General features: G+C 38.2%; 1 protein-coding gene across 4 annotated transcripts in view; it reads left to right on the top strand.

The window, feature by feature from the left end:
• PLEKHA7 (pleckstrin homology domain containing A7) overlaps positions 1–13,577 on the top strand; it is a 918,161-nt gene that overhangs the window by 828,929 nt on the left and 75,655 nt on the right. For all 4 annotated transcript variants that reach the window (XM_053720631.1, XM_053720632.1, XM_053720630.1 and 1 more), the window contains one exon: positions 6,524–6,685. In XM_053720631.1, coding sequence (XP_053576606.1) covers positions 6,524–6,685 — 162 coding nt within the window. The remainder of the gene's footprint in view (positions 1–6,523; positions 6,686–13,577) is intronic.

Below are 13,577 nucleotides of genomic sequence, written 5' to 3'. Positions count from 1 at the left end.
GCTGTGTATTTCCTTTAGGTCATGTTTTTTTAAGGATTATAAAACACCACTTTTATTTCTCTGACATCTCATTCACGTTTTTTTTAAATCCCACTGTGCCATTAAGGAAATATTTTCACTGTTTTATTCAGAGCATTTAATGCAGGTTTTTATTCAATACACTATTGTTTTTCAATTATAATCAACTGGGTGGTGATCAATATCTTCTTTCCTACCAGCATCTGATTGCAATTCAGATCCAGTGATAAGTGACGTTGCCTTGTACCATTTCTAATGACATTGGGGAATTAATTGTTATCACATCGCCTCTGTTGCTTTTGTGAATCAAACATTGATCCCTACTTAGAAGAGATTGTGGGACAGGAGTTATCCGTTCTTATGAGATCTAGATTCATTTGGATGATAGTAGTAAAGACGTTTTCTAGAAAATATCACCTGTTTTCATTAGAGCATTTTTAAAACAATTTAAAGGGACACTATACACTAAATACATCTCATGCACCTCTCTTTACGCATGGGTGTTGCCATAATAGACCCTTAGTTACACTGCAGGTATCTGAAGGAGAGTTACTACACATGTGCAAACAGGTCAGCACCGGATTGTAGGGAAACCTAGATTTCAACATGGCGGCACCCATGACTAGAGGGACGTGGGGAATACCCTCAGTACTATACTTATAACATGTAGTTAGTGTTTAATGTCACGTTAACGTCTATAACTATATAATTTGCCCTTGCTAATTTTATTCACAGCTTTATTTGTTTAACCCTCTGTTGTAATCTGCTGTAATGAAATAGATCAGTTACCTTTTTTCCTTTTCTTTCTAGACTATGTCTTTAAGTAGCAGCTAAAGCAGAATAAATGATTAGGGTTCTAGCTGGTGAACGGATACTTTTTCCCCCTTTGGTTTTGCCTTAGTTACTTTTCATCAGATTTCACCACACAGCATAATATGATATAAACCCTTTTTGTGCTGATTCGCAAACCCCATCTGATGCACATAGTTGTTAATCCATGATATATAACTGATATGGGCAGTAAATACAGCTTATAAATTAACATGGTTCATTATTCACAAGAAAACAGCTTTACAATATTCTTTATTTATTTTGCCCCTTTTCATGTAAAGAGGCATGAAACCCAAATGTTTTCTTTCATAACTCAGAGCATACAATTATAAGAAACTATCCATTTTATTTTATTATCAAATGTGCTTCAATATCTTCAGTATCCTTTGCTGAAAGAGCCGCAATGCACTACTGGGAGCTAGCTGAGCACATCACGTAAACCAGTGACAAGGCATATATAGAATATATATATATATATATATATATATATATATGTGAAGCCACTAATCAGCAGCTAGCTCCCTGTAGTGCATTGCTGCTCCCAATCATACCTAGGTATTCTTTTCATAAAATGATACAAAGAGAACAAATTAAATTATAAGTTACTTGGAAAATTGTTTAAAATTGCATGTCCTATCTTAATCATGAAAGAAAAATGAAAGATTTTATGTCCCTTTAAGTTTGAAATAGGTTTTTTTCCAAATACTGAAAACTGATAGAGCGCATGGCAGGATTTGCCTTATTTTACTACACACAGCTCCCTAGTTTGCACTTTATCGCTTCAGCTGAAGCCTAGCTATGGGAATATTGTTAACACAATGACAGTGGCATCGCTTCTGCTGAAGCCTAGCTATGGGAATATTGTTAACACAATGACAGTGGCATCGCTTCTGCTGAAGCCTAGCTATGGGAATATTGTTAACACAATGACAGTGGCATCGCTTCTGCTGAAGCCTAGCTATGGGAATATTGTTAACACAATGACAGTGGCATCGCTTCTGCTGAAGCCTAGCTATGGGAATATTGTTAACACAATGACAGTGGCAAGGCCCTCTCATCTCTAGACTAAATCACAGGTTGGCTCCTCCAAATAAGCAAAGTGCTTTGTAGAATTTGGCCATTGAAAAATAATTGCAGTAAACAGGTTGTCCTATTATAGCTCAAAGACAAAAGAAAAATGTTGCTACTACAAGTTATTTACTGTCCTTTTAATCAACATAACAAATAGCCAAATACGCTTTGATTGCAGTTTATTAGTAGCTCAGACAATAACTACATTTCCTATTTGTTCTCTAATATAAAAAGGGTTTATGTCTATAAGGCAGAAAAGCAATAACTGAAATAAAATATATTATACTGCATAGTTACAAATGCAAGATACTTTTAACTTTATAAAAATAATACGTTTTATTCCATTGTTAAATTTTGGTATAAATTTAGATTATCAAAATATTTTGGGAAAATGTTAAACTCAAAACTTTTTAATGTACATATCTGAACTACAATAAAACAACATAACACCACTCAAGATTTACAGATTTTTTTTCTTCTTATGACAGTTCTACTTAATAATATTGCCTGGTTTAAATGAGTTGATGATGTACTATGCTATGTTGTATACCGTTGTAATGTAAATATGGTGAAAGAAAGGCACAAATTGACAATCTACATTTTAACAAGCGCTTGTGCATGAATGTGTTTTTGTTTTAGCAGAAAAAAAACTTGCAGTCTGATTCATGACTTCGGTATGTATAAAGTTTAATCTCTTCTTGAAGTCTTTCAAGATTTATCAACAGTAAATTAGATGAAGATTGTGATAGATGTTTGTTATAGGGGAATATATACAATGTGGTCACAGACAGATCACACAAAAACCACACACAATTTAGGCTTTATGGTATTTAATGCTCTATTCTAATTGTGTACAATGTGTAATTATGGGGTGCACTAAATCCTTCACATAATAGACTTCTATGGGGACATGAAGTAAGATTCATGTTGGATATTATACAAGTGCTAAGCAGATGGAGCGCCACAAAGCCAAGTTGCAAATGTTCATCCAGGAAGGGACCCAGTAACTGAGTAGTGGTAGAGTGAGTACTTCTTTATCTCTCTGGATGTAACCCACTGGCAGAAATGGTAGTGGGCAGTAGTAGGTTAGGAAAAGGCATAGAATGGTACAAGGCAGACCCTCATGTATTGTCAGGCCCAGGGCCATTGCTAGAAAGGATAAATCGGGGGGGGGGGGGGGGTTGTGGGGGGTTTACAATATGAAGGGCAGGGCCAAGGGTGTGAGGTGAGCTCGGGGCCAGGCATACCATGAGTAGGGCTCTGGCCGGGGGAGCATAGGAGACTGGTGATGGGAAAAGCAGGGGGAAGGTTACAGTTGGGGTGGTCAGCCATTATGCTGGGAGGTAAGTGCCACTATCTGGCGAAACCACTGGCCAGGCAGAGGTCGGTAACCACGGGCAGTGCCAGGGGCTAGGAGTGTCCAGAAGGGTAAGTGAAGGTAAACCAAAGGCCAGCACCAGAATCGAACTGTTGAATTGCCAGGCAGAAGTGTTTTCACTGTATGGGTCAAGGAAAGGCAGTAAAGAAATGTGCACACCCAGATAGCAAGTACAACACAAAGGTGTCCAACCACATCAAACGCTGCATTAAACAGACACGTACGGAAGAAACACAGACAAACCATGAAAAATGACAAACTGAAAAAAAATGAACTAGACAAGGTGACCTGAAATGATCTGGGTAAACAAAACAGTGTCCAATATGGCCACATTACTAGGCAACAAGATGCATCATGAGATATAGTTCTTTATGGAGTTCTGTGCCATAACATTAATAATAATGGTTTATTTCAGGTCTTACGAAGCGCTAAATGCTACAGCTGTATTTTGATTGTGCCCACGTGCAGCACTTAAAGTGACATTAAACCCCACATTTTTCTTTCATGATTCAGATAAAGAATACAATTTTAAACAACTTTGTAATTTATTTATATAATTTAATTTGCTTCATTCTCTATATATTCTTTCCTGAAAAGCATATCTAGATAGGCTCAGTAGCTGCTGATTGGTGGCTGCACATAGATGCCTCGTGTGATTGGCTGACCAATGTGCATTGCTATTTCTTCAACAAAGTATATCTAAAGAATAAAGCAAATTATATAGTAGAAGTAATTTGGAATGTTGTTTAAAATTGTATTCTCTGTCTGAATCATGAAAAGAAATAATTTGGGTTTATTGTCCTTTCAAGCCACTACGAGCAAAATGAGGGGGCTAATATAGGGCTCGCTAAAAAAATGTTTCCGCTGCGGTAAGATGATTTGGTTAAAATATTTAACCACCTACTAGTCATACCGGATTGGGCATTACTCCTGTGCCTTCCAACTGTCCCTTTTTGAGAGGGACAGTCCCTAATTCTGAGCTCTGTCCCTTTAAGACCGCCATTAGACCTGCCCATAAATCATCAATATGCCCATAAATCACCTAGACACACCCACAGCCCCACCCACTATTGGCTTTGGAACCCTGTCCCCTCCTGACACAGTCCTGCTAACAAAAACAGAGACACTCCCCCCAATAGCTTTCCACAAGAGCATACTGAGGTATTCTCAGTAATGTGTCTGTGTCTTGAGCACCATGTGGCAGCTTTGTTGGCAATAGTTATACTTCTAGTGCTTAGGACACATGTACACTCCTAAGCCTACCTCCGTATGTTCTTATGGAAAGGAAACCAAGAAAAAAAAAATGATAAAAGTATAATGTTAAATTTCTTTGTTTTTATTAAATGTTATTTTGACTCTCATGTCCTCTTTGAAATGGAAATGAGACTGAATTGGAGGAATTAGAGAATCTAGTGAAAATGACTGTGCACTAGCTGCCATTTTTAAATATACATTAGTTAAAAATTAGATGATCTAATCCCCTGAACACTTAGTTTTTTCATAGTTCATTTGAACATACAAATATTACTTAATCCAAACATCATTATTGTAACAAGCATAAAGGTCCTTCTCTGATCACGCGCACAGGGATAATGAGCATAAAGGTCCCTCTCTAATGATGCCCACAGGGATAATGAGCATGAAGGTCCCTCTCTGATCATGCGCACAGGGATAATGAGCATCAAGTTCCCTCTCTGATGATGCCCACAGGGATAATGAGCATGAAGGTCCCTCTCTGATCATGCGCACAGGGATAATGAGCATGAAGGTCCCTCTCTGATCATGCGCACAGGGATAATGAGCATGAATGTCCCTCTCTGATCATGCGCACAGGGATAATGAGCATGAAGGTCCCTCTCTGATCATGCGCACAGGGATAATGAGCATGAAGGTCCCTCTCTGATCATGCACACAGGGATAATGAGCATGAAGGTCCCTCTCTGATCATGTGCACAGGGATAATGAGCATGAATGTCCCTCTCTGATCATGCGCACAGGGATAATGAGCATGAAGGTCCCTCTCTGATCATGCGCACAGGGATAATGAGCATTAAGGTCTCTCTCTGATCATGCGCACAGGGATAATGAGCATTAAGGTCCCTCTCTGATCATGCGCACAGGGATAATGAGCATGAAGGTCCCCCTCTGATCATGTGCACAAGGATAATGAGCATGAAGGTCCCCCTCTGATCATGTGCACAGGGATAATGAGCATGAAGGTCCCTCTCTGATCATGCGCACAGGGATAATGAGCATGAAGGTCCCCCTCTGACCATGTGCACAGGGATAATGAGCATGAAGGTCCCTCTCTGATCATGCGCACAGGTATAATGAGCATGAAAGTCCCTCTCTGATCATGCACATGGGGATAATTAATCTTTGTTTTCAGGTCATTTGGGAGTTGTTTTGATGCCCCCATGTTGCCACTCTTCAGAGGAGAGTCAAAGAGAATAACAACTTGCAATTGGCCACCTTAAATACCTTTTCTCATGATTGGATGCACCTGTCTATGAAGTTCAAGGCTTAATAGGCTCACAAAACCAATTGTGTGTTCCAATTAATCAGTGCTAGATAGTTACAGGTATTCAAATCGACAAAATGACAAAGGTGCCCAAATTTATGCACCTGTCTAATTTTGGTATGATGCATATTGCAGATTTTCTGTTAATCCAATAAACCTCATTTCACTACTGAAATATTACTGTGTCATTCAGTTATTTGATAGATCAAAATGAAATTGCTGATCCAAACACCCAATTATTTATAAATGAAAATCATGGAAATTGTCAGAGGTGCCTAAACCTTTGCATACAACTGTATTTAATTAATGCTGCTTATAAGATGCACAGTCATTTACACCACTTTCCCAAATTAATCAAATCAGTTTTATAACACAGCTGAATAATATATTTAAATATATTTTATGGATATTAATAATAATGTTTTATATAAACAGTGAGTATAATATATATAAATATAGAGTGTTTTTGGTAAGCATTTCTCTTGTGATACACTATAGATAGGTCTAATTTCATTTGTTAGACTCCAAATCAATAATTGCAATAGAAATGTAATGTCTCTCGACACTGTTGTTAATCATATATGTTTAAATATACATACAAGCTGATGTCACAGAAAGCCTGTTACCTCTCTAAAGAAAGTGACATTTCGTCTTATCTGGCAGAATAGACGCAGACAGCTAACCTGTTTTTTCTCTGTTATCAGTGGAAACGGGAACAAGAATTTGATTTGCAGTTGCTGGAGAGGGCGGCTCGCGAAGTAGAGGACAAAGATAAAGACGAAAGTGAATGGTTGAAAGTGAAAGCTATTCATGTCACAGAACTGGATTTAGAGCCAGAAGATTATGATCTGGATATTAGCAAAGAGGTATGTGCAAATCTGTTTGTCAATTAACACATCTGCACCATCGTTTCTGGCTTATAACATAAAGGGACCGTAACGGGATTTTATATTCACGCATAGTTTATATCAGCAATTAAAGGGATAAAAAAAATTCTTTCATGATTCAAATATAGCATGTCATTTGAATCAACTTTCTAATTTACTCCTATTATACATCTTTCTTCCTTCTCTTGCTATCTTTATTTGAAAAGCAGGAATCTAAGCTTAGGAGTCGGACCATTTTTTTGTTCAGCACCCTGGGTAGCACTTGCTGATTGGTGTCTAAATGTAGCCACCAATCAGCAAGCTCTACCCAGGGTTCTGAACCAAAAATGGGCCTAAGCTTAGATTCCTACTTTTTCAAATAAAGATAGCAAGAGAACAAAGAAAAAATGATAATAGGAGTAAATTAGAAAGTTGCTTAGAATTGCTGCTCTATCTGAATCATGAAAGAAGAATTTGGGTTTAGTGTCCCTTTAAGTACTGAATTATCAGATGTTTGCAAAATAAATGTAAAACTGTAAAAAAAATTGATTCGCAAAGCTCCTTTTTTTTTTTTATCTTCCTTCATTTACATTAGCTGTAAAGAAGTCTATGAACTGCTCTAAGCAATTACTGTGTAGTTTGTAGCTTGTTAAGGTAATTTGCAGCATTTTGAAAAAAACCTTTAGTGAGTTTTTATGTTGGCCCCTCTATAGTGAGTGTGGTACAAGCATATCTTTTTTTACAGCGAAAGCAGTCAAACAAATAATTATAAATAATAATATAAAATGAATATATAAGTTTTTGTTTTTACTATACATAATACATTTTTATATTATGATCAGTGTATCACGCCCATTTCACTAATACAGTGCACATGCATATATGAAATGTTTTAATTTAAAAACAAGAAGCAAATCCAAACAAAAGGGAAAACAGCACACACCTTGTAAAGGGGCACGGAGTCACAGACTTGACAGGTCCTCGCTGTAATGTAGTATATGTAGGGACTGCAGCCACCAAAGAATTCTTTAAAAGACCTTTATTTTCATAGGCTGGGTCCCAAAGACAAAAGAACATTGTTTCAAGCCTGAAATCTACCAGGACTAAGAGCCCATTGCAGGCTTGAAACATTGTTTGTTGTGCTGCTGCTAGCTTGTAGCACTAGCTACTACTTTATAGAGACATAAACCCAAACTTTTCTTCTTTCATGATTCAGATAGAGGTTTTTAAACACCTTTCCAGTTTACTTCTATTATCAATGTTGCTTCATTCTCTTGGTATTCTTTATTCAGGGAGCAGCAATGCACTACTGGGAGCTAGGAATATATTTCTTTCATGTAATTAACAAGAGTCCATGAGCTAGTGACGTATGGGATATACATTCCTACCAGGAGGGGCAAAGTTTCCCAAACCTTAAAATGCCTATAAATACACCCCTCACCACACCCACAAATCAGTTTTACAAACTTTGCCTCCAAGGGAGGTGGTGAAGTAAGTTTGTGCTAGATTCTACGTTGATACGTTGGAGCCCGGTTTTCCTCTCAGCGTGCAGTGAATGTCAGAGGGATGTGAGGAGAGTATTGCCTATTGAATGCAGTGATCTCCTTCTACGGGGTCTATTTCATAAGGTTCTCTGTTATCGGTCGTAGAGATTCATCTCTTACCTCCCTTTTCAGATCGACGATATACTCTTATATTTACCATTTCCTCTACTGATTCTCGTTTCAGTACTGGTTTGGCTTTCTACAAACATGTAGATGAGTGTCCTGGGGTAAGTAAGTCTTATTTTCTGTGACACTCTAAGCTATGGTTGGGCACTTTATTTATAAAGTTCTAAATATATGTATTCAAACATTTATTTGCCTTGACTCAGAATGTTCAACTTTCCTTATTTCCAGACAGTCAGTTTCATATTTGGGATTATGCTTTAAATTATCATATTTTGTCTTACCTCAAAAATTTGACTTTTTTCCCTGTGGGCTGTTAGGCTCGCGGGGGCTGAAAATGCTTCATTTTATTGCGTCATTTTTGGCGCGGATTTTTTTGGCGCAAAAATTCATTTCCGTTTCCGGCGTCATACGTGTCGCCGGAAGTTGCGTCATTTTTTAACGTTATTTTGCGCCAAAAATGTCGGCGTTCCGGATGTGGCGTCATTTTTGGCGCCAAAAGCATTTAGGCGCCAAATAATGTGGGCGTCTTATTTGGCGCCAAAAAATATGGGCGTCGCTTTTGTCTCCACATTATTTCAGTCTCATTTTCATTTGCTTCTGGTTGCTAGAAGCTTGATGTTTGGCATTTTTTTCCCATTCCTGAAACTGTCTTATAAGGAATTTGATTTATTTTGCTTTATATGTTGTTTTTTCTCTTACATATTGCAAGATGTCTCACGTTGCATCTGAGCCAGAAGATACTACAGGAAAACCACTGCCTGCTGGATCTACCAAAGCTAAGTGTATCTGCTGTAAACTTTTGGTAGCTATTTCTCCAGCTGTTGTTTGTAATAATTGTCATGACAAACTTGTTAAAGCAGATAATATTTCCTTTAGTGATGTACCATTGCCTGTTGCAGTTCCCTCAACATCTAAGGTGCAGAATGTTCCTGATAACATAAGAGATTTTGTTTCTGAATCCATAAAGAAGGCTTTGTCTGTTATTTCTCCTTCTAGTAAACGTAAAAAGTCTTTTAAATCTTCTCTCTCTACAGATGAATTTTTAAATGAACACCATCATTCTGATTCTTTGGACTCTTCTAGTTCAGAGGATTCTGTCTCAGAGATTGATGCTGATAAATCTTCATATTTATTTAAGATGGAATTTATTCGCTCTTTACTTAAAGAAGTACTAATTGCTTTAGAAATAGAGGATTCTAGTCCTCTTGATACTAATTCTATACGTTTGGATAAGGTTTTTAAAGCTCCTGCGGTTATTCCAGAAGTCTTTCCTGTTCCTAATGCTATTTCTGCAGTAATTGCTAAGGAATGGGATAAATTGGGTAATTCATTTACTCCTTCTAAACGTTTTAAGCAATTATATCCTGTTCCGCCTGACAGGTTAGAATTTTGGGACAAAATCCCTAAAGTTGATGGGGCTATTTCTACCCTTGCTAAACGTACTACCATTCCTACGTCAGATGGTACCTCGTTTAAGGATCCTTTAGATAGAAAAATTGAATCTTTTCTAAGAAAAGCTTATCTATGTTCAGGTAATCTTCTTAGACCTGCTATATCATTGGCTGATGTTGCTGCAGCTTCAACTTTTTGGTTGGAAACTCTAGCGCAACAAGTAACAAATCGTGGTTCTCATGATATTATTATTCTTCTCCAGCATGCTAATAATTTCATCTGTGATGCCATTTTTGATATTATTAGAGTTGATGTTAGATTTATGTCTCTGGCTATCTTAGCCAGAAGAGCTTTATGGCTTAAGACTTGGAATGCTGATATGGCTTCTAAATCAACTCTACTTTCCATTTCTTTCCAGGGAAACAAATTATTTGGTTCTCAGTTGGATTCTATTATTTCAACTGTTACTGGTGGGAAAGGAACTTTTTTACCACAGGATAAAAAGTCTAAAGGTAAAAACAGGGCTAACAATCGTTTTCGTTCCTTTCGTTTCAACAAAGAACAAAAGCCTGATCCTTCGTCCTCAGGAGCAGTTTCAGTTTGGAAACCATCTCCAGTCTGGAATAAATCCAAGCCTGCTAGAAAGGCAAAGCCTGCTTCTAAGTTCACATGAAGGTACGGCCCTCATTCCAGTTCAGCTGGTAGGGGGCAGGTTACGTTTTTTCAAAGAAATTTGGATCAAATCTGTTCACAATCTTTGGATTCAGAACATTGTTTCAGAAGGGTACAGAATTGGTTTCAAGATGAGACCTCCTGCAAAGAGATTTTTTCTTTCCCATGTCCCAGTAAATCCAGTGAAAGCTCAAGCATTTCTGAATTGTGTTTCAGATCTAGAGTTGGCTGGAGTAATTATGTCAGTTCCAGTTCCGGAACAGGGGATGGGGTTTTATTCAAATCTCTTCATTGTACCAAAGAAGGAGAATTCCTTCAGACCAGTTCTGGATCTAAAATTATTGAATCGTTATGTAAGGATACCAACGTTCAAGATGGTAACTGTAAGGACTATATTGCCTTTTGTTCAGCAAGGGAATTATATGTCCACAATAGATTTACAGGATGCATATCTGCATATTCCGATTCATCCAGATCATTATCAGTTCCTGAGATTCTCTTTTCTAGACAAGCATTACCAATTTGTGGCTCTACCGTTTGGCCTTGCTACAGCTCCAAGAATTTTCACAAAGATTCTCGGTGCCCTTCTGTCTGTAATCAGAGAACAGGGTATTGTGGTATTTCCTTATTTGGACGATATCTTGGTACTTGCTCCGTCTTTACATTTAGCAGAGTCTCATACGAATCGACTTGTGTTGTTTCTTCAAGATCATGGTTGGAGGATCAATTTACCAAAAAGTTCTTTGATTCCTCAAACAAGGGTAACCTTTCTGGGTTTCCAGATAGATTCAGTGTCCATGACTCTGTCTTTAACAGACAAGAGACGTCTAAAATTGATTACAGCTTGTCGAAACCTTCAGTCACAATCATTCCCTTCGGTAGCCTTATGCATGGAAATTCTAGGTCTTATGACTGCTGCATCGGACGCGATCCCCTTTGCTCGTTTTCACATGCGACCTCTTCAGCTCTGTATGCTGAACCAATGGTGCAGGGATTACACGAAGATATCTCAATTAATATCTTTAAAACCGATTGTTCGACACTCTCTAACGTGGTGGACAAATCACCATCGTTTAATTCAGGGGGCTTCTTTTGTTCTTCCGACCTGGACTGTAATTTCAACAGATGCAAGTCTCACAGGTTGGGGAGCTGTGTGGGGATCTCTGACGGCACAAGGAGTTTGGGAATCTCAGGAGGTGAGATTACCGATCAATATTTTGGAACTCCGTGCAATTTTCAGAGCTCTTCAGTTTTGGCCTCTTCTGAAGAGAGAATCGTTCATTTGTTTTCAGACAGACAATGTCACAACTGTGGCATACATCAATCATCAAGGAGGGACTCACAGTCCTCTGGCTATGAAAGAAGTATCTCGAATTTTGGTTTGGGCGGAATCCAGCTCCTGTCTAATCTCTGCGGTTCATATCCCAGGTGTAGACAATTGGGAAGCGGATTATCTCAGTCGCCAAACGTTGCATCCGGGCGAATGGTCTCTTCACCCAGAGGTATTTCTTCAGATTGTTCAATTGTGGGGGCTCCCAGAGATAGATCTGATGGCCTCTCATCTAAACAAGAAACTTCCCAGGTATCTGTCCAGATCCCGGGATCCTCAGGCGGAGGCAGTGGATGCATTATCACTTCCTTGGAAGTATCATCCTGCCTATATCTTTCCGCCTCTAGTTCTTCTTCCAAGAGTAATCTCCAAGATTCTGAGGGAATGCTCGTTTGTTCTGCTAATAGCTCCGGCATGGCCTCACAGGTTTTGGTATGCGGATCTTGTCCGGATGGCATCTTGCCAGCCATGGACTCTTCCGTTAAGACCAGACCTTCTGTCACAAGGTCCTTTTTTCCATCCGGATCTGAAATCCTTAAATTTAAAGGTATGGAGATTGAACGCTTGATTCTTGGTCATAGAGGTTTCTCTGACTCCGTGATTAATACTATGTTACAGGCTCGTAAATCTGTATCTCGAGAGATATATTATAGAGTCTGGAAGACTTATATTTCATGGTGTCTTTCTCATCATTTTTCTTGGCATTCTTTTAGAATACCGAGAATTTTACAATTTCTTCAGGATGGTTTGGATAAGGGTTTGTCCGCAAGTTCTTTGAAAGGACAAATCTCTGCTCTTTCTGTTCTTTTTCACAGAAAGATTGCTATTCTTCCTGATATTCATTGTTTTGTACAAGCTTTGGTTCGTATAAAACCTGTCATTAAGTCAATTTCTCCTCCTTGGAGTTTGAATTTGGTTTTGGGAGCTCTTCAAGCTCCTCCGTTTGAACCTATGCATTCATTGGACATTAAATTACTTTCTTGGAAAGTTTTGTTCCTTTTGGCCATCTCTTCTGCTAGAAGAGTTTCTGAATTATCTGCTCTTTCGTGTGAGTCTCCTTTTCTGATTTTTCATCAGGATAAGGCGGTGTTGCGAACTTCTTTTGAATTTTTACCTAAAGTTGTGAATTCCAACAACATTAGTAGAGAAATTGTGGTTCCTTCATTATGTCCTAATCCTAGGAATTCTAAGGAGAAATCATTGCATTCTTTGGATGTTGTTAGAGCTTTGAAATATTATGTTGAAGCTACGAAATCTTTCCGTAAGACTTCTAGTCTATTTGTTATCTTTTCCGGTTCTAGGAAAGGCCAGAAAGCTTCTGCCATTTCTTTGGCATCTTGGTTGAAATCTTTAATTCATCTTGCCTATGTTGAGTCGGGTAAAACTCCGCCTCAAAGAATTACAGCTCATTCTACTAGGTCAGTATCTACTTCCTGGGCGTTTAGGAATGAAGCTTCGGTTGACCAGATCTGCAAAGCAGCAACTTGGTCTTCTTTGCATACTTTTACTAAATTCTACCATTTTGATGTATTTTCTTCTTCTGAAGCAGTTTTTGGTAGAAAAGTTCTTCAGGCAGCGGTTTCAGTTTGAATCTTCTGCTTATGTTTTTTGTTAAACTTTATTTTGGGTGTGGATTATTTTCAGCAGGAATTGGCTGTCTTTATTTTATCCCTCCCTCTCTAGTGACTCTTGTGTGGAAAGATCCACATCTTGGGTAGTCATTATCCCATACGTCACTAGCTCATGGACTCTTGTTAATTACATGAAAGAAAACATAATTTATGTAAGAACTTACCTGATAAATTCATTTCTTTCATATTAACAAGAG

Source organism: Bombina bombina, chromosome 7 (assembly GCF_027579735.1).
Source record: "Bombina bombina isolate aBomBom1 chromosome 7, aBomBom1.pri, whole genome shotgun sequence".
NCBI classification, from domain to species: domain Eukaryota; kingdom Metazoa; phylum Chordata; class Amphibia; order Anura; family Bombinatoridae; genus Bombina; species Bombina bombina.
Note: the sequence above shows the minus strand (reverse complement) of the source record. Positions and strands in the feature narration are given on the sequence as shown.